General features: G+C 38.1%; 1 protein-coding gene and 1 long non-coding RNA gene across 7 annotated transcripts in view; both read left to right on the top strand.

Moving 5' to 3' along the window:
• The window catches only part of PTPRK (protein tyrosine phosphatase receptor type K), a 422,368-nt gene that overhangs the window by 77,049 nt on the left and 326,454 nt on the right, over nt 1-18,865 (top strand). For 5 of the 6 annotated variants that reach the window (XM_083828076.1, XM_083828073.1, XM_083828074.1 and 2 more), the window contains exon 2: nt 12,024-12,146. In XM_083828076.1, coding sequence (XP_083684202.1) covers nt 12,024-12,146 — 123 coding nt within the window. Of the gene's footprint in view, nt 1-11,887; nt 11,940-12,023; nt 12,147-18,865 lie in introns of those variants that run through there. The other variant, XM_083828075.1, reaches the window with a different exon arrangement.
• Nucleotides 12,154-18,865, top strand: part of LOC310896149 — a 35,186-nt gene continuing 28,474 nt past the window's right edge. The window contains exon 1 of the long non-coding RNA XR_014581234.1: nt 12,154-13,809. This is a non-coding gene — a long non-coding RNA (uncharacterized lncRNA). The remainder of the gene's footprint in view (nt 13,810-18,865) is intronic.

Raw genomic sequence — 18,865 nt, 5'->3', positions numbered from 1 at the left:
GATGGGTTGTGTTGTTTGTTCATTAGAGGTCTCATTGAGGCTTAATTGTGATGATGCTGAGATAAGAGAGACATGTCATATGCTTACGTGCACGGTTTATATGTTATATCAGTCTAGAACGGTAAGAAGTGATTTACCTGCACAATGTAAAGGAGGAAAGTGAGTTGTTAGCATATTTTTGTGTGGCCTGTGTTCACTAGTTTTGTTGCCAAATGACTCTTTTCTAATCAAATCTACCTAAAATATTATCCTGATAGTCTGTGAAATATTTTGATAAATCTTACTTTGCTGAAGAATGAAGTTAACTACTAACAGTAAGAGTAGCATGTGAAATGAATAATCCATTTGATGTTCATTTGATTCTATACTGCACCTTTAAAGAATGACTTAGATTTGTGAGACTAAAGTGGAAGGGTAGAAGATAAAAGATAAATCTCTATTTCTGTGTGTTCTCTGCTCTCAGCTTGTTTAATATATATATATATATATATTTATAATTCGGGGTTTTATCTCTAGCTTTTCTCTGATACTTTATAGTCCATGTGTAAGCAATGTAGTGCAATGGACTACATTATACTGGCCTGTGTGATTGAATAAAGTGTGTTAAAACTAGTAAGGCTGTGCAGAGCTTCATCTTGCTATCAGAGAAATGTGAAGTATTACTGAGAGAAGTTTAAGACAAGGCAGTATTTCAAACAATATTAGGTTGGGCAAAAGGGGAGGACCTAGGGAAGTCCGGGCTGTTCAGCCTCACCTCAATCCCTGCAAAGGCGATAGAACAGCTGATCCTGGAAACCATTTCCAGGCACATGAAAGACAACAGCAAATATAATCTACCTAGATGTCAGTAAGGCTTTGACACTGTTCCATTGATCACCACGCTCTGAGCCTGCCAGTGCGTGATCCACCTCATTGTCTTATCTAACCTGCACTTCATCAGTTTGTCTATGAAGATCTCACAGAAAACAAAGTCTAGTTGGAGATCCGTAACTAGTAGTGTACCCTGGGGGTCAATACTGGGCCCAGTCCTGTTTAACATCTTCATTAATAATTTGGATGATGGGACAGAGTGCACCTTCAGCAAGTCTGCAGATGATACAGAACTGGGGGAAGTGGCTGATACACGAGGTCATGTTGCTTTCCAGAGGGGCCTCAAAAGGAAAAATGGGTTAATAAGAAACTCATGAAGTTCAGTGAAGTCCTGCACCTTGGTAGGAGCAACTCTCAATAGCAGTATATTTTGGGGGCCAGTCAGCTGGAAAGCAACTTTGCAGAAAAGGAGTTGGAGTTCCTGGTGGACACCAGGTTGAAACATGAACCAGTAATGTGCCCTAGCCACAAAGAAGACTAACGGTATCCCGGGCTGCGGTAGAAGCAGTGTTGCCAGCAGGTTGAAGGAGGTTGATGCTTCCCCTCTATCTAGAACTGCTGAGGCCACACCTGGAGTACTGTGTCCAGTACTGGGCTCACCAGTACAAGACAGATGTGAAGGGTCCAGCAAAGGTCCACCAAGATTGTGAAGGGACTGGAACACCTCTCCTGTGAGGAAAGGCTGACAAAGCTGGGATTGCTCAGCTTAGAGAAGAGAAGGCTTGGGGGAATCTCACCACTGTCTAAAAATACTCAAGGGAAGGTACAAAGAAGATGGGACCAGGCTATTTTCAGTGGTGCTCAGTGCAAGGACAAAAGGACAAGAGGCCACGGGCACAAACTGAAACATAAGAGGCTTCCTCTGAACACAAGGTAAAAGATATTTTTTTTTTTTTCCTGTGCAGGTAAAAACTGTGCCGGCACTGGTACAGGCCGCCTACAGGGGCTGTGGAATTTCCCTCCTTGGAGATCTTCAAAAGCTATCTGAACAGGGTCCTGGGCTCCTTGCTCTGGGTGGCCCTGCTTAGCAGGGAGATGGCGTTCAGAGGTCCCTTCCAACCTTAGCCATCCTGTGATTCTGTAAATAGTGGGCCAGTCCTCCTGAAATCTTCCATTTGCTGGTCTGTATCTTAGCAAATCTTTCTTTAAATTTCAAAACTTTGTTTTATGGATATAGCAACAGAATCACAGAATGGTTGAGGTTGGAAGGGACCTCTGGAGATCATCTGGTCATGACCCCTGCCAAGCAGGGTCATGTAGAGCACGTTGCACAGGACCCACACCCATGCTGGTTTTGAATATCTCCAGAGAAGGAGACTCCACAGCCTCACTGGCAGCCTGTTCCAGTGCTTATTCAACTTCACAGAATGTCTGCGTTTTCAAAATACGTTGTTCCTTTTTCTTGCCTTTCTTTCATGAGAATATTGCTGGATTACATGAGAAGACTTGAAGTGCCCCGTACTGATTAAAAATGTTTATGACCATTTTCTTGCTGTACCATGGGAAACTAGAGCATTAACTGCAAAGGGTATGTATGCTTATGATGTAAAAAGATTTGGCTTTTAGGTCAGCAGTGCCTGTGTGTAAAAAGATTCTTTTGATCTCAGTATTATACCTTACTCCTCTCAATCATTTGTCTGAGTTCTTTGATTCACTGCTAGCATAATTCTTCGTGTATCTTTGTGTCATATATTGAAAGATCTTCTCTGAGAGGTTCCTGTTATCCTTTTCTCCTGTGACTCTGGATTTATACCATGCCTGAACTCTTCAGTCATCTCTCCAGCTTCTTGGACTTAGCTCCTTCAATGGCTTCAGAAATGATCTTTTTTAACAGCTTAGATCATTTTCAACATCAGTCTTTTTCATTTCCTTTTATTTAATTTGATCTTCCTTTTTGCATGACCATTTAGAGTTCTATGCACAGTCTCATCAAAGCAGAACTCCTCAATTTTATTGAAAACACTGTGCATATTTCATAAGGACTCTGAACACAAATACAGTTTTCTAGCACTGTATTAATTAGAATTATTTTCTGCCTCAGTTTCTTGCTTTGTACAGTCACATCTTCACATCTTCCATGCTTTTTTTTTTCTTTTTTTTTTTTTTTCCCTTACTTACCCCATTCTTTTCTTTTTACTTAAGAGTTTATTTTCCTGTTACTGGACTTTCTATTTGCCCATCCTTGTCAATGGCAGGAATGGGGAGTAATTCCTGTAATTGTTTCACCTAATGCTCAGCTCTTCCTAGGAAGTCCTCAGCTTTCATGTTGACCATATTCCTTATTCCATATTCTTTGTCCTTCTGTTCCTTGAGCCCCTTTTATAGTTTGGTGTATATAATTTATGCACTCTTCCCTTATTTCCTCATTCATTTGGCTTCTGCACTGGCATTGAGGTAGCTTCTGGTAGTTTATGTTGACCTCAGATCTGACTCCTTTTTGTGTTGTATGGTTACTCCTACTGCCCAGCTGGAAACTCGCGCCTTCATCCGCTAGGCAAAATGTTGATACCTGTATCTGCTCTCAATAAGAGATGGTTTTCAGAAGAAATTTTAATTAACCTATTTTTCCCCTGTCACCATATTTTATGGTTAAACTGTCAAAATTTTAATAGGGTGGCTGATGTAGTCGTTAGGCCTGTTTTTTTCTGGTTGAATTGCTGACATGATTAGTAGAGCTAAAAGTTAGCTGTAAACTTTTTCCTTCCGAGTCCTTGTTTCACCTTTTTGTCTTGGTGAGCAGGCTACGAAATAACCTAGCACTTTGAATCTATAGAAGATTTTGTGATTTAATGTAATGGATGTTGGGCTGTCTTCGCTCAGCACTCCTACTGAGTTTGATCGCATTCTTATCCATTAACTTTTAACAGCATATTGTGAGAACATTTAGGAGAAATGCCAGAGACTGTGATATCTACCTAAGATTTTCTATAAATAAGCATTAACAGTGCCTTTAAAAAGGTGTTATTTTCGGAAGTAGCATTCTAAGACCACATAGCCATAAATAATCAGAGTGATTGATTTCACTTTGGAGCTCTCAATTGTCTTTGAAGTCATAGAATTTACTTGCTGGCATTTTTCTGATTCTTGGTAGAGTCACAAAAATATGATATGACTTTACCCCACCTTATCCCCCCAGTATTTGTATTCAAATGGTGTATCCCTGTCACCAGTGCAATTGGTCAGAAGTCTGCTCAGTGCGCAGGAGGAATACTAAAGCTCACAGCCTATGAGCTGAAATACAAAATATCCTTGGTGTTTTGTGGATGTTGACACTTGTGTATTAATGAAAGTCTGTTCATAGCTTTATGAAACCGTTGAATCTCTTAATAGTTTTAGGAATACCTTGTGAGCTGACATGGGAAATGTCCTGGTAGCTTCAGTTATGTAAAGTGATCTCCATGCATATGGCTATTTGCTCTTTATTGCCATGCCCGTGCCAGGTAAGGATGAAGGAAACATGGCAAACAAATTGCAACAACTGTAACTCTCCACAGCTAGCAGTTCTCGCCTCTCTGATAAAGAACAGAAAGCCTCCCCTTCCCTGAAGAACAGGAAGAAATTTAAAGGCACTTTTGTTCAGATTACATTTTGCTTCTCTTAGAAACTGAAGTACAGACAGTGTAGTAGACACTGATCTTCTTCCCCCTTCATCTCCTTCTCTTTTTCATCCTGTTCACTGATGGTAAAGCATGGAAAGTTTTCCTGCAGCCTATCAATATTGTATCTTTTAAAATCAGAGATGAAGAAACCATTTCCAGACATAGTGTAGAGGGAAAGAACATATTTTAATAGAAGCTATCTAATAAATGGCATGGCCAGGTAGGCTACATCTCACTGGGAATCTTCATTCTCTCCCAAAATCTGGGTTAGGATTAATAGTGGCATCTTTTCCTGATGGTGGTAGGAAAGGATGTCTGTCTGCATTCTTTGTAATTTATACCTAGTATTTCTCAAATTCCTTTTCCTTTCTAAATCTAATCTTTTCCTTTCTAAAATAAGCTACTGCATGCTATTAATAAGGAATATGGAAGATGGATACAAAATGAAAAATGTATGTATAGATGGGACTTGGTTATGACCTTATTTTATTTTTTGCTTTTATAAGTTGTGGTACTGCTTTATGACTGTTGGGGGTGTGGTTGATTTTTAATGTCAAAGTGATTTATATCATGTAGTGATTTAGGAGTGGTCTTGTGAACTTACTATTCTGAAATATTTACAGGTCTATTTTAGATTATCTTGACTGTTCTAACACCAACACAGGTCTTACATTGAAAATCAAATAAAACTCCTTTAAGAATAATCAGACATGTTTCCTTTTAAGCTATTATTGTTTATATTCCACTGGTGTTTCCGGATGAGACAGAGATTTCCACGTTCAAGTTAATAAGTTAAGAGGATGATTAAAACATACTGATAATGGGAACAAAGCTAAAAAATTTTAAAAGGTGTTTGCAGGTAATTGAGTTTACTTGACTTTTATTGCTCTTAACTATAATCAGTCATGCTTTGTGTAATGAATTCCAGTACTACAAAATAAGATATCATTGCAAAGAAGATAAATATTGTTAGTGCTTGGTATTGCTTCTCTCTGTAATGAAGGAGAACCTGTCATTTTCTTTAAGTGCCACAGTTTTCATGGTATTTTTTTAAAAATTAAATAGTATTTCTGACCTTCTGTATTTTTAGATGCCATAGGTTAATTAAGGTTATTTCAGTTGTATTTCAGTAGGCAATACTGAACATAAGCATTTAAACATAAGTCATTAAAATTTATTCTCACGCTGCATTAACAGCAATTCATAGTATATTCTTTAATATATGAATGCTCTTCACTCAGTGTGTTTTAGAATGATTGTAACAGAAATAATGTAGGGCCTTGAAAAGATGAAAACATTCTGTGCTTTTGAGGCATACTGTGACAGAAACAGGTAAATTAATGTGGTGGGTAGGTGATTTTAAATGCAGTACCTGTTCCTGGATATATGACTGACAAGAGACCTGATACAGTGCCTCTGTCCTCTTCAAGCTTCAAATTCACCAATCAGCGTGAGCAGAAAAATTAAATTTTCACAGGACTTTTATCTGACATTCCAGATAAACATAATTTTGTACTGGCTTCTTACCATGGAGCTATCTACTTTGATAGATTTAGAGGTAGTCATTATGCTTTTGCAGCAGGTGGTGGAAAAAAATAAAAGCATGATATTGAATAAAAGGAGCAGTTTGTTCCAACAAGTCATTTGAACTGGATGAGAAAAGAGTATTTCATTCCTGGTATGACACCTTCATACATACGAGTCCCAAAGAAACCATTGGTAACAGATCCCTGTATAAAGCAAAACTTATGATGAAGAAAGTTTGTTGTGTGAGTGTAGTATAACTGTTCTTTTATACTAGATTTTTTTTTCCCCACTTATCTTAGTCATCTGCTTGGTTTTGGTGGGTGAATTTCTGGCTTTATAACCAACTCTTTAAAACTGAGGAACATGACATTCAATATGTTACTAGTATATTTTGCATAACACCAGGGGTAGTGAGATACAATACTAGATCTCAAAAATAATCTCTCAGTATGTGTTCTTTCAGCTGTCCTTCTATACATGTCATTCCATGGCAGAAAAATGCCTTTGTAATGCTGATAGGTTATAGAAATCAGTAGTGAAGAACACCTGTAAAATCAATTAGTTTAAGAAACAATCAGATCAGGTACTCCAATGTCCTTTCTGTCTAGCCTGGTGCCAAAACCATAATATACAGTTGTCTTTCATTGCTTCGTTACTAATTTCTGAAATTTAGTGCCAGGTTGGGTGAGAATGTATTTGGGACTTTGAGTAGTTAGATACGGTTACTATAGGAGACTTCAAAATTAGTACCTTGTTTATGTTGTTACATATTCTTTGTCAGATTAGAAAAGTCTAGCCATACCCTTCCCTTGGATATTAAAGGTCTTTTTTTTTTTAAGATGGCATAAGGAGTGGCTGGTAAACGTGTATTATTCTTCATCAGCTACTTTTATCATTTGGTATTACCTGAATGTTTTGGATAGTTTTGTGCATTGCTTTTCCGAGTATATTTTAAAGGGCACTGGAGTTGTTAATGTCTAATTAAATATGAAAACTGGCATACAGAATTTTTAGATGGTATGTGGGAGTAGTTTTGTTCATCTAGAAGTCATTAGATCTCCAGTATAGTATTTCTATAATGCCATTCCTAATAACTTTTATAGATATGTTAAATTTCATGAAATTTTGGTGTGCAGAACACTTAAAACTGACTGCTTCTCTTCTAAATAGTTGAAGTGATGTGGTCTCTAGGAACTGTAGTGATGATATTTGAATTTTTAGATAAAAAATAATTCGTTCAAAATCTGAATCAGTTTTCTGACCTGAGCTATTGAGCTGGAAGGTCACAGGAAAGTTGTACTGGGTATCTATTTATTAGTGGGTGTTACAGGCACATGCTTGTCTTAGTCTGTAGCATATTCTTCTTCCTTTTTTTTTTTTTAATCCTCGTAGGGGAAAAAATGACTCAGTCCATCTTTTCTGGGTTTATAAAAAAAAAAAATGTAGGAGATATCAAAATCAGAGCAGTGCCAGTACTGAGTACTGCTAAATAAATATCACAGTAATATTAAAAAACAAACAAAGTAATTTGTTTTTGAATTCAAGTGTCTTTAAATGCCTTTTCATAGGTGATGTGTAAACCTGACTAATATGATCTTTTTTAAATTTAGGTTAATCTTAAGGATTTTGAGATTAAATTTGGGTTAATCTTAATGACATTATTTCGTGGAACTTTAATTTCTTTTTCCAGAGTTTGGTGTGGGATATTAATATTTTTCTTTTTATAATGAACATTAAAGATTCTTTATCTTTTATAAATGAAAACGGGCACATAGTCAGGAAATTTTTATGAGGCCAGCATGATTTATCACTCCTATTTGAAGGATATTGAAAAGGAAAGTGTGAGAATTCTAGGTGTGCTTAACCTGAAGTTAATAACATAGTGAAGCTTATGGGAAAAGATAATGGAAACAGTGAATTGTTGATTTGCTTGGCTTCAGTGGAATATGAATGTTTCCCAGATACTTCTTCAAAAACCCAACAAATTGAGTTGACCTAAAATGCATTCAGCAGTTTGACAAAATAACTGTCCAGATTTAAAATTCCTTCTGTTTTCTTACCTTACATTTCCAGCAGTGCTGTCGACAGACTATGTGTTTCTGCTGGACTGCCTCGTTTTCTTCTAGCTGTCAAGCCTTGGCCTCAGCTCCTCTGAAGCCAGGGCTGGGCTGCCTCCTCGGCAGAGCCCTGTCTGGCCCTTCTGGACCATGGCCACAGGTGATGGCAGCATCATTTGAAGGGAGGATGCTGGCTGCCTTGTGTGCCCATCTCCAAGCCCACATCGGGCTGTTGAGGTTGGACAAGTCTGGTCTAATGCTTTGATCCCAATGCTGCCTTTTCCTCGTGGATGGTATTAGAAATGTAAGGTAAATCTGGATTTAGGTACTGCAAGGTCCAAGAGCATTTGAATGTCAGTGCTGTGTGCTTCCTGCTGAGATATTGAGCAGAGGTGCACAAATCAATGTTTGTGGCGTGCCATGTGTGCTGATAGATATGCACGAATCCCATTAGCAGGGTAGTATTGAAGATAAATTGTAGGTTATACATCAGCCGTAGTGAAAGGAAGGTGGTGGTGATATGTAACTGGACAGTGGTTGGTAGTGGAGTACCTTTTTATTGAGTTTTGGGGAAAGTTGCAATTGTCAGAGCTGGAGATTTCTAACTTGTCATTTGTAGAAGATAGCAGACTCTTTGCAAAATGTTAGGAGATAGCAATATGTATTTGATTTCAGCTGCTGAACCTCACTGGAAAGTACTAAGCATTCATCTAGTCTGTCTTCTTTCTTCTGCTAACAGTGCTGTATGTTATTGTGAATAGCAGCCCAGGAAGTGAATTAGGGTGCTAAGAAATCCTGAACTATGGAGTATTTCTGTCAGATGTGGTTTTAGATTTGGGTGATTAAATATTGATTTAAAAAGTATATGGTTTTGAATAAATGACTGGGAACAAAATACATTACTGCAGGCTTCATCCATCCATCACCTCTTCTCCTTGTAGTTTTCCTTGCAGCTCGTTCCATGGGGTTTATCGCCAAGTACCCAGAGTTACAGAAATAGCGTGCAGGCGATTGACAGTTAAGACAGAGAAGAGGAGATCCAAATTTGCACATGCTTTAAATCATAGGGAGTAACCTGCAGGGGTTTAAAACGCCTCATCGTGTTGTACTGAATAAATAGCTACAGCACTGACTTTTACTTCACTTGCCTGGAAATGTCAAGTTTTGTTGGTAAGAGGAGGAGGTGTACCCCATGAGGAGAAGCCATTGGTTTTAGTAGTTATACAGGGTGGATTTTGTAGCGGGTCAATAATCCATCTTGATAAACTTTGTTGGTGTGTACACAATAAAAGGATGCTGGCTTGTTTTGTTGATGCAGCGGTGGTGTGCTACACATGAGGAGCTTTGGATTGCCTGCTGTGTGTTAACAGGCTCGTTGTTATTACTAATCAGAACCTGATAACTAAAATTAATAGTGGGCACAAAGACGAGCAATTAAGAACATTCATCTTCCAAATGAGTCTGCAAGATTCATTGGTAGTTTAAATTTATATACTGAGGGCACTTAAACCATTAAAAAGGGTAATGGGTGCCCTGCAGGCATGTGCTTCAAAGCCATATGTCATTTTGGTGCTGGGACAGCAGACAGTGATAACTTCCCTTTAAGGGAAACTGCTATTCATTTATCAATTAAATGTCGAAGGAAATGTACATTTTTGCTGTAGAGTGATCATAGCAGTGTATTGTAAGTTAAATCAAAGAACAAGATTTATGTTCTCAGCCTTTCTGGCTTTATAATGATAGATGTTAATTAGAAAAGTCTCTTGGTGGTAGTAGGGCATTGGAGTTGGAATTTTTGAAGGCATAAATGTTCCTTTGATGCATAACTATTTCTCCTTTTGCACTCAACAGTCTGACAACGACACTGATGTAGTAATCAGCTCAGTACAGAGTATGGAATATTGGTTCCGTTTTTGTTGTTGTTGTGCTTATGTTCTTGCAGTGTAACATTTGAGAAGGTTTTATTGAAGTGGAACTGAATATGAAGCTGTAATATTTTACGGCACAGGGCTTTAGCAAGAATTTTTCTAAAACGTAGAGGTTTCTTTTCCCTCCTGGCGTCCTTAACTGGCCAACACACTGGTTAACAAGCAGTCCAAGGGATGTCCTGGGATGACTGTCTGACAGTGTTTTCAGAGAAATAGAATTTGCTAAAACTTAGGCTGTTTTGTCATTAATTCAAAGTGACAAGGTTTGAATGAATTTCACAACTGTGGGAATCGAGTTCTCTCTCACTGAAGATGCAACATAATCTCAGTTTGGGACACAGTCTAGATTTGCTGATACAATTGAATAAGAAGGACATGCTCAAATATGAACGCTTTGGTTTTGTAAACTCTTTGCCTCTTATGTGAAAGCTAAATACTCCATTGTGAGCAGGTAAAAATATTTTACTCTCAATCTGATGAAACACGTGCTCCGTCCTCCTTTCCTTATTCTCTGGCCAGTCCTCATTCCAGGCCATCTGTGTGTGTTCAGTAGGCAGGAATGACAGTAGTTCTTCGTTGTTGTCATCCTCCCCCTTTCCCACCTCCATCACATTTTCTTCTGGGGTGTAGCGTGGGCTGCTGAGAGCACTCACCAGACATGGTGTGGGGGTGACTCATCTTAGGGTGAAACTCGTATTTACCATAATGGTCTTTGTTCTTGGAACCTGCAATGTTTGTCCCATATTTAGTGTTTAAAAGTCAGATGGACAGTGGAGTAAAAACAAATGCTCTTGTTATTCTTCTGGTGTGTCCTCTGGCTTATTCTTTTAAAGGAGCATTTTTAGTTGGAACAGCTGTTCTTTGGATTGATATGCCCAACCTACTGAGGACAGGGAGGAAAGGATACAAGAAATGTCTCCCCCGATTTCCAAGAGATGTTTATCTCTTGAGTTCTTATATAACTTATTTTCTGAATTTAAAAATACTGCCTAAATAAAGATGAATGCTATGTATTTTCTCTTTCACTGTTTCAGTTTCTCCAGCTATTTTTGAGCAGAAGGAGCAAATTCAAGCGCTGCTTACCATGAATGGAGACAAAATGCTTCAAAGTTGTGCGCATGACATCTGTATTTTCTTGTGTTTATGCTCTACTTTTCTTTGACTGGGCTCTTTTGATTCTTTTGTTTCTTCTGTCTCAAACCTTGACCTCCTCTTCTGATCATCATGTTTTCTTCTCTCTCTTTACCACCCTACTTAATGGCCTTCACTGGAAAATGTAGCTTAAAAAAACCAAAACCAAACAAAACCAACTGTTTATGAAATGAAACAGGGCAGACACATTATTGTGTTATATGTTTTTTTTCCCCGTTCCATCTTTTATGTTCTTTTCCTTCTTCTTTCTGCCTGTCACTTCTCCTCATAACTTTTGTTGTAAGTTTTTCATATCTGTTGTTTATGTAACCCTGAAAAAGCACCTTTAATTTTCATTCTGTTATACTAGATTGATTTAATTAAGCAAGATTATCAAATTCATTCTGCAGTAATTATTTCATTTCTAAGTAGCTGTACTTACACTGCCTGACTGCTTTTGTTTTGGGCACAGTATTTATCCTCGTACTTGTGTCTAGACTTGGTATGCTTTCAGTGCATCAGGGTTGTTGATTTTCACTATTAGTTTCCTAGCCTCGTCTATTGCTTTCTGTTTTCCCTTTGGTCTAGGCAATCTGTTGCTCTCTGTTCTGCAGATGTTGGGCCAGATTTCACCTGGGATCAGGGACTCAGCCTGTGATTTCCTGCTCTGACAGAAGGCACTCTTGAGGGAAACTGGCTGCAGGAAGCAGAGATGTAAAAAGAGAGGAACAGTGATGGATGAGCTGCTTGCAGACTTGAGCTTTGCGCAGGGAAGCTTGTGAGCTGTGCCATGGGCTGTGTGGGCTCCGTAGTTGTGCTGTGCACAGGTCAAACACCTCGGCATGGACCTTGAAAGATCTCTGCTTTCAAATAACCGTAGAATTGTAACTAATAACATGTTTCTTCCCTAGGGGGATGTACGTTTGATGATGGTCCTGGGCCCTGTGATTACCATCAAGACTTGTATGATGACTTTGACTGGGTACACGTCAGCGCTCAAGAGCCTCACTATTTGCCACCTGAGATGCCTCAAGGTGAGAAACCCCAGGGATACTGAAGGAATAAGCTTCTCTATTAAAAAGTTCAGAACCTCATTGAATATGGCCTCAGGGCTGTGCTCTGTGATTTCCAATTTAAACTTTGTAATGGTGGTAATAAGAAGAAATAAAACTAATAATTATAACAGTAAATCTTGTTAATTGAGAGACCTTCTTAGATGAAATCCCCCTTCTAAAGTGGGGTTGAGGGGGGACATAAGGAAGGGGGAAAGGAAGTGTTAACTTTTTTATTCTGTGTGGAGTTCCTGTTGACTCGTGGTGAAATTCTGTCTTAAATGACAGCTAATGTATTGATTGAATTATTCAGGCATGCATTAGAATAAAGGATACATGCAAAAATCCATACTATCGTTGTGGCCCCCTCCCCCACCCAAACTGCTCATCATCTGAAGGTAATCAGAAAAGCTTTGATTTATGGAAATATTGCTGTTGTTAATTAGTATTTAGGACAGGTAATGAATAACTGAAGAGGTACAGCCTACATGACCTTGCGTGCTCATCTTTGATGAACAGCTTAATCGGTGCTTCCCAGACAGCATGATATGCTGAGAAAATGAAAGCATTTGAAATTCAGCTACATTTTCCAATTAATAGTACATTAAGTAATTAATCATGCAGAGGAGGAAAAAAGGTCATGGCTATTTTATTTGTATCTAAAAGGTTTTGTGAAGTGAGATATGTGTGGAGGAGGGGTGGGAAATGTTGCCACACAGAAGTAACCTAACCTCTTCACCATTTCTTCACTGCCTTTTATGTATTGTTTTGGATTATTAATGGCTGTTAGTGTATGTAATTTTGCTTTTTAACTGCTAAATAGCTGGGTTCCCCCTGCTTTGGAGTCACTGACATGAGCGGCTGTTACCATGCCCCGTGTCTTACAAAATAGGTTAATGTATTAAGCAAGCTCCACGCTTTATTTAATGGACTGCTTGGTGCTTCAGGTTGGTGTATGGAAGAGTAAATTTAAGCCCTGAAGCATCAGCCTTCATGATGCTGATGGTCTTGTATTAACAAATTCAAAATAATATCTCCCTTAGGAAGGCAAAAGTTAGTCACTTTTCAGTTTACATTTTTCAGGGTTAGGTGCTCTGTTAAAATGCTGTGGGTATTTTAATTGCTGTGGAAGCACCATTTTGTAAAAAACAAACAAACAAACAAAGAAAACACAATCTGGTATTCACAGACTTCAGGTACATCTTGTATAGGAAGAACACCAATTTGAGGAATTTTATTTTGACTGAATCTAAATGACAAGGTAACAACTTCTTGCATCTCTAAAACAACATACCTGTCATCCGTAGACAGTCTTCAGAAGGAAATGACATGGTGCTCTCTGAATTTGGCCACTGATTTCTGTTCAGTTCTGCTACAGACCCATTTCCTATGCTTCCTATCCTTCTGGAGGAAGGGTTTTTTTTTTTGTTTTTTTTTTTTTTTTAAAGCATCTCTGTGAAATTGTGGCTGCTTAATAAAAACTGCCAGAATAATGTTTTGGAGATGATCTAAAACAAATACAAAAGTGGCTCTCTGATTTTTGCTTTTTCTTTTGGTTAGAATTCCAGACTACAAGTGAGCAAATAGTCTCATCTGATGAGATACCATTAAGAAGTCCACCACCTTCAGACTGCAAATCTGTGCTGTATCCCTCATTTGTGTTTGAAATAGTACAATATTCAATTTTAAATTAAGTCTAAGAATGTAACAATTCTGAGATGAGCGTTGAATTCCTTTGGTGGGTTTGCAGGAAGTGGAGCAGCAGGAGGGTTCAAACAAAAGCAGAAGGGAAATAACTGTATGTAATAACCTGCCATGCATTTTTTTTTCCACCTTGCCCCTTGCCTGATTACTGTTGAAACTTGAGGATAGAAAGCACTACTCAAGAAGAAGTTATCCAAGTAGAATAAGATGTGGTAATGAAGGTACAGGTAAAATTAAACTACTGCCTGAATTTTATTTTTTTCCTAAACTTCTAATAGAAGCTAGGAATCTCCTAGGGATCAGAGTTAGCCCACTTTTTCCTGTGCAGTGTGAGAATGAGAGAAGAGACAGGTTTCCCAGAGCAGTACAGAAACTGAAGTCCTAGGGTCGAGTCTCTTGTCTCCCCATCTTTTCTCCTCAAGCTATATAATCATTTAGATGGTCACGAAGCCTCTTAATTCTTGTGTTGAAGTCCTCTCTGTGGACATCCTTTGCAGTGTTTGCAGTCTTCATCTCTTTTATCCCTTGGGAATCCAATCCAATGTCCTAGCCTTGCCCTTAGCTGGAGAAATATGTATTCCAGTACAGCTTTATCTCTGCAGGAGCACAGTTTTAACAGTTTGTAAAAAGGTAATGCCCTTATGCTGACTGTGCAGCTTTCAAGGCTCTACTTTACCAGATTCACCCAGAATCATTGTAGTCATAGAATATTATGCTCAATTTTCAAATGTCAATTTTTAGTCTTTAGTACATTCAGAAAGTCTTAAGGGGACTGGGGGGGCGGTGGGAGGGAAAGACAGGTTAAAATGGAAAAAGGGAGAAATGTGGGTATTGAGTTCATGTTTTTCTTTTGATTCAAGGAAGTGTTTTAATTCAGTGTTTTGCTTTGGAGAAGGATAAATCATAGGAAATTTCAGACCTAATGGCACATGTTATGGAGCGCTGTGAAAATGTCAAAGCTTCTCATAATGGAAAGCATTTTGCAGGTGTAGTAATAGTAATCATTACTGGTAAGACAAGTGTAATTACTTCTAAGTAATTAAAGCAACTTCAGATTTTTTTTTGTACTGACCTACATTGTATTTCACAAATTATGAGCGAAGGCAAAAGCCACTTAACTCCTATTATGGGAAAAATAAGTGCACATGATGATTAATTTAGAAATAAAATGAATAGTTTAGGCAGGTGGTTGCGTATAGCTTTAAATACCATCTTGTAAATGGTTAGAAGTGCAGCTTACATGACAAAACCTTTTGGATTACCATTAAAAGCTTGGAAAACATCTGTTGTCCAAGATCATATAAAAGTGACTGTGCTAGATCAAGCTGATGATCCGCTGTTTTTGAGAGTGGCCATTAGACATTGCCTGGGGAAGGGTTGTAGAAGAGTGAGTGTGTGCTAATAATTCCCTAGCATACTCTCCCAGTTTCCAGCTGCTCAGTATTTAGGAATTTCCTCAACCAGACACAGTCCTTATTTTTAATGTTCTCAATGAATTCATGTTTTTCCTTGTCAGCTTTGTTTGACTCTTTGTGAGTTCCTGTACAACTTACAGTGGGCTCCAGTAACAGTGCCAACACTAGCTACAAATTATGGGAAGAAGCATCTCTTCTTACTAATTGTTCTACGTGCTATTTCTATTTGATGTGTGCTGATAGCTTGTACTGCAACAGGAAGTGAGCAAATATGTTTCCTACTCACCTTCTCCATGCCATTCCATTTTTTTTGGATACTTTTATAATATGCATGCACCTTTAAAACATGCACCCTTCTCCCAACATCATAATTTCTAGGTTCAGTGGCCTGTCTATCTAGTTCCTTGTGTAGAAATAGTTCCACAACTCAAAATCTGCATTTTGTATGAGACAAGGTTATATTTTTGTGTGAGGCAAGTATTACATTTTTGTAAACACAGTGATGAAAACGTAATCAAAGTATTTACCTAATGGTCTTTGTAATTCTGAAGAGACATCTTCTGTATGTTGAAGCAAGCCCTTTAGAGCATGCATATGCTTTCAGATGTATGTATTTTATACATTGTACAGTACAAGATAGAAATTAGAGATTGCTGTTAAGATGAAATCCAATGTTGATGTGTTTTTTTTGCAGTTGTATTAGGGAAGTATTTATTATGTGTGGATAAATTCATTTTGTAGGCGACAACATAAATAATAGTGTTTTCTTATGTCACTGGGGATTTGTGAAGGGGTGGTTTTATCCATGTTAATATATTTACTGATGGTTTTACCCTTAGATAGAGAAGGTAGGGTATTTACCCTGTTTGCTTTGCCTGTTAAAAGCAGAGTAACTCTGAGGCTATGCAGGGTCAGGGCATGAGAGTCTGTAATGGCCTGCATGATGGGGAGCCACTTAATGAAGGGCTTTTTTAATGTGAGGGCTATTACCCTCCTGGATACAAATGCAATTTGAAGAATGTCTAAATTATAGTGGACAATAACGACGTGCTGAGATGGACATCTTATTTCCAATCTTTCAGATGGATAATGTTCCCGGATTGGGTATGTGGCAATTTTGTGAGTTAGTCTTCTAGAAATCCAGGGAAAATAAATTAGGCATAGTGGGGGAAGTCCTTAGTTGCACTTACTGTTCAGCATGACTAAAGGAGAACAAATTAAATCTCTACAGATATGCCTTAGTATTAGATTGTTTCACAAATGCAGTTTATTTCTTTACTGCGAAGAATATTGCAGGGATTAATTTTGACTTTGCAGAAATCACTTATGACCTTGCATGTTGGCCCATTTTTAAGAATAAAACTAAACTCACTGCTCTTTGTAAATAAATAAGTATTGAGCCTAACAGCTTTGAACGGTAAAAAATTGAAGATTCGGGTTTAGGCTGAAGTTTTGGGCTCCCTAGTGGAAGACTGCATGGTTAACTCAGAATGGAGAACATACACTATGAAGGGCGAAGCAAATGGGAAGAAGTGTGTTGACAAGTAATCTTAGGCCACGCTTTCATGGTAATTGCTTTTATATGGGTTTTAGGCAGAACATCTGTGGCTGCTCATTTCTGTATCCTGTCATTCCCAGAAGCATTCTCATGTTGCTGCCTGCTCCCAGTTACTCTGACATGCGTGTGATCGTGCAGCAAATTGGGTCAGGAACTGGTGTGGATTAAAAATAATACCTCAGGAAAAAAAAAAAAAAGAATTATTTGGAACAGGTCAGTTCGTTGATCCAGTTCATTGTGTGGCTGTAAAAAGAGTTGTGGGTGGGTACAGGGGTTGGGTAAACCTCTGGGGCGTCTGAAAGAAATTTAAGAATTACACGCTTAAATTTGCGTGTGACTTTAATTTTCCTGTACGATTAGAGTTGAGATATTTGTTGTGATCTGGAAGGTCAGCTGTGCGCCATTTAAGTTCTGCCTTTTACAGAAATGAAATAGCTTTTGTGTCACCTGCATGACCCAAAATGAATTTCTGTACAGGACCAGCATGTTCATGAAGTGTATAAATGAGAGAGGGGAGCTAGAAGGTCATGAAATTTGTGTTTTAGTATAGATTTTTGTATGAACATGGCTCAGGAAGGAAAGCTGTAATGTGTAGGTCGTATAGATGAGACTTTTGGCCTTTTACTTCACTTAAAACTGATTTTTCTCCTGTAGAAGTGAAACCACCAACCCATGAATAAATTTAAATTGTATGGGTATGTATGGTTGCCATAAGACAAATGTTAATGGGGTAGCAGTGCCTGGTGAAAGCCATGTGTTTCTTGAGGCTTTCGAAAGAAAAGAGCTCTGCAAATAGGTGGAGAACACTGAGCCAATCATGGTTTCCTGAGCTCTTCCATGGAGACACCAGCTAGCTTGCTATATTGCACTACAGAAGAGTGAAGTTCAAACAGAATGCTTTCGGTGTCTTGTTGTTTTAATAGACAGACTAACAAAGTTTACCAGTCCACTGAGCAGTTGACTACTAACTTCCTAAGGTTCTGCAGCTGTATGGATTGCACTGCTAGTATAAAGGTAATAGATCAGAGAAACTGTGCACAAGGGAATTTATTTACTGTTCCATGGATTGGCAAATGCAGTTCAGGAAGGTGGTGATTTTAAAGTTTGACCATTGAAAGCTTATCTGGATCATTACATATGAAATAAACTGTAAAAGCTTGGATCTGTGTTTGGAGCTGCTAAGAATTGCTGTTTCTATTCTCCTTTTAAATTGCTGTTTCTATTCTCCTTTTAAATTCCTTTATGTGATGGGGTAGATATGCTTAATTTAAACTGTCTGACAGATTTTTTTTTTTGTCTTCTTTCATACTGCAGTCTTCATACACTCCTTGGCACCAAATGTTAACTGGTATTTGTATGCTGTTTAACTAGTCAATATACTAAAGAACCTAAATAATTTGTTATACTTCTGTTATCAGAAAGAGCATATTTTAGTGCTTTTCTTACTCAGTAACCTTTATGGTTGGTTTCTTGTCTGTATTATTTGTAAGTAGCATCTTTAACAGAAAGAAGCCTACCTTGTTAGTGCAGTGCAATTAATGTCTACCAAAAGAACACCTGTAAACATCCTGATCCTATTTGGCTTGCTATGTACAGTGCATTAATCAATCTATTGACCAATTCCAAGGGTTCCTTGTTGTTCTCAAGCACGCTTAACTTGGTATAAAGTGGAGAGAGGAGGGGCACAGGGAAGGCTTTACAGTTGATGCAGTGCTTTTGTACATTTAGATAAGCTGTTTTTTTTTATCAGGAACTTTAGACACAGGATGAGTAAAAGTAAGGCTTTTGTAGTAATAGAAATGACTCATAAGTAACACGTGTGTGCTGTTTTTCCATTCATTGACACAGATGGATTTATTCTGTTTCCTTTAGATAGTGAAAGAACATTTAAAAAAGATTATTTTGTGCAAATACAGCAAGTATGCTTTACCTCCAAGGCCAGCTGCTATATGTAGAGTAACACTTGGTTCGATTTTTTTCCCTTTAAAGTTAAAATATTATTTTGTTCAACCATAATGCTTCCA

This window comes from Anser anser, assembly GCF_964211835.1.
Source record: "Anser anser genome assembly, chromosome: 3".
NCBI classification, from domain to species: Eukaryota; Metazoa; Chordata; class Aves; order Anseriformes; family Anatidae; genus Anser; species Anser anser.
This window is presented reverse-complemented; position numbering and strand designations above follow the sequence as displayed.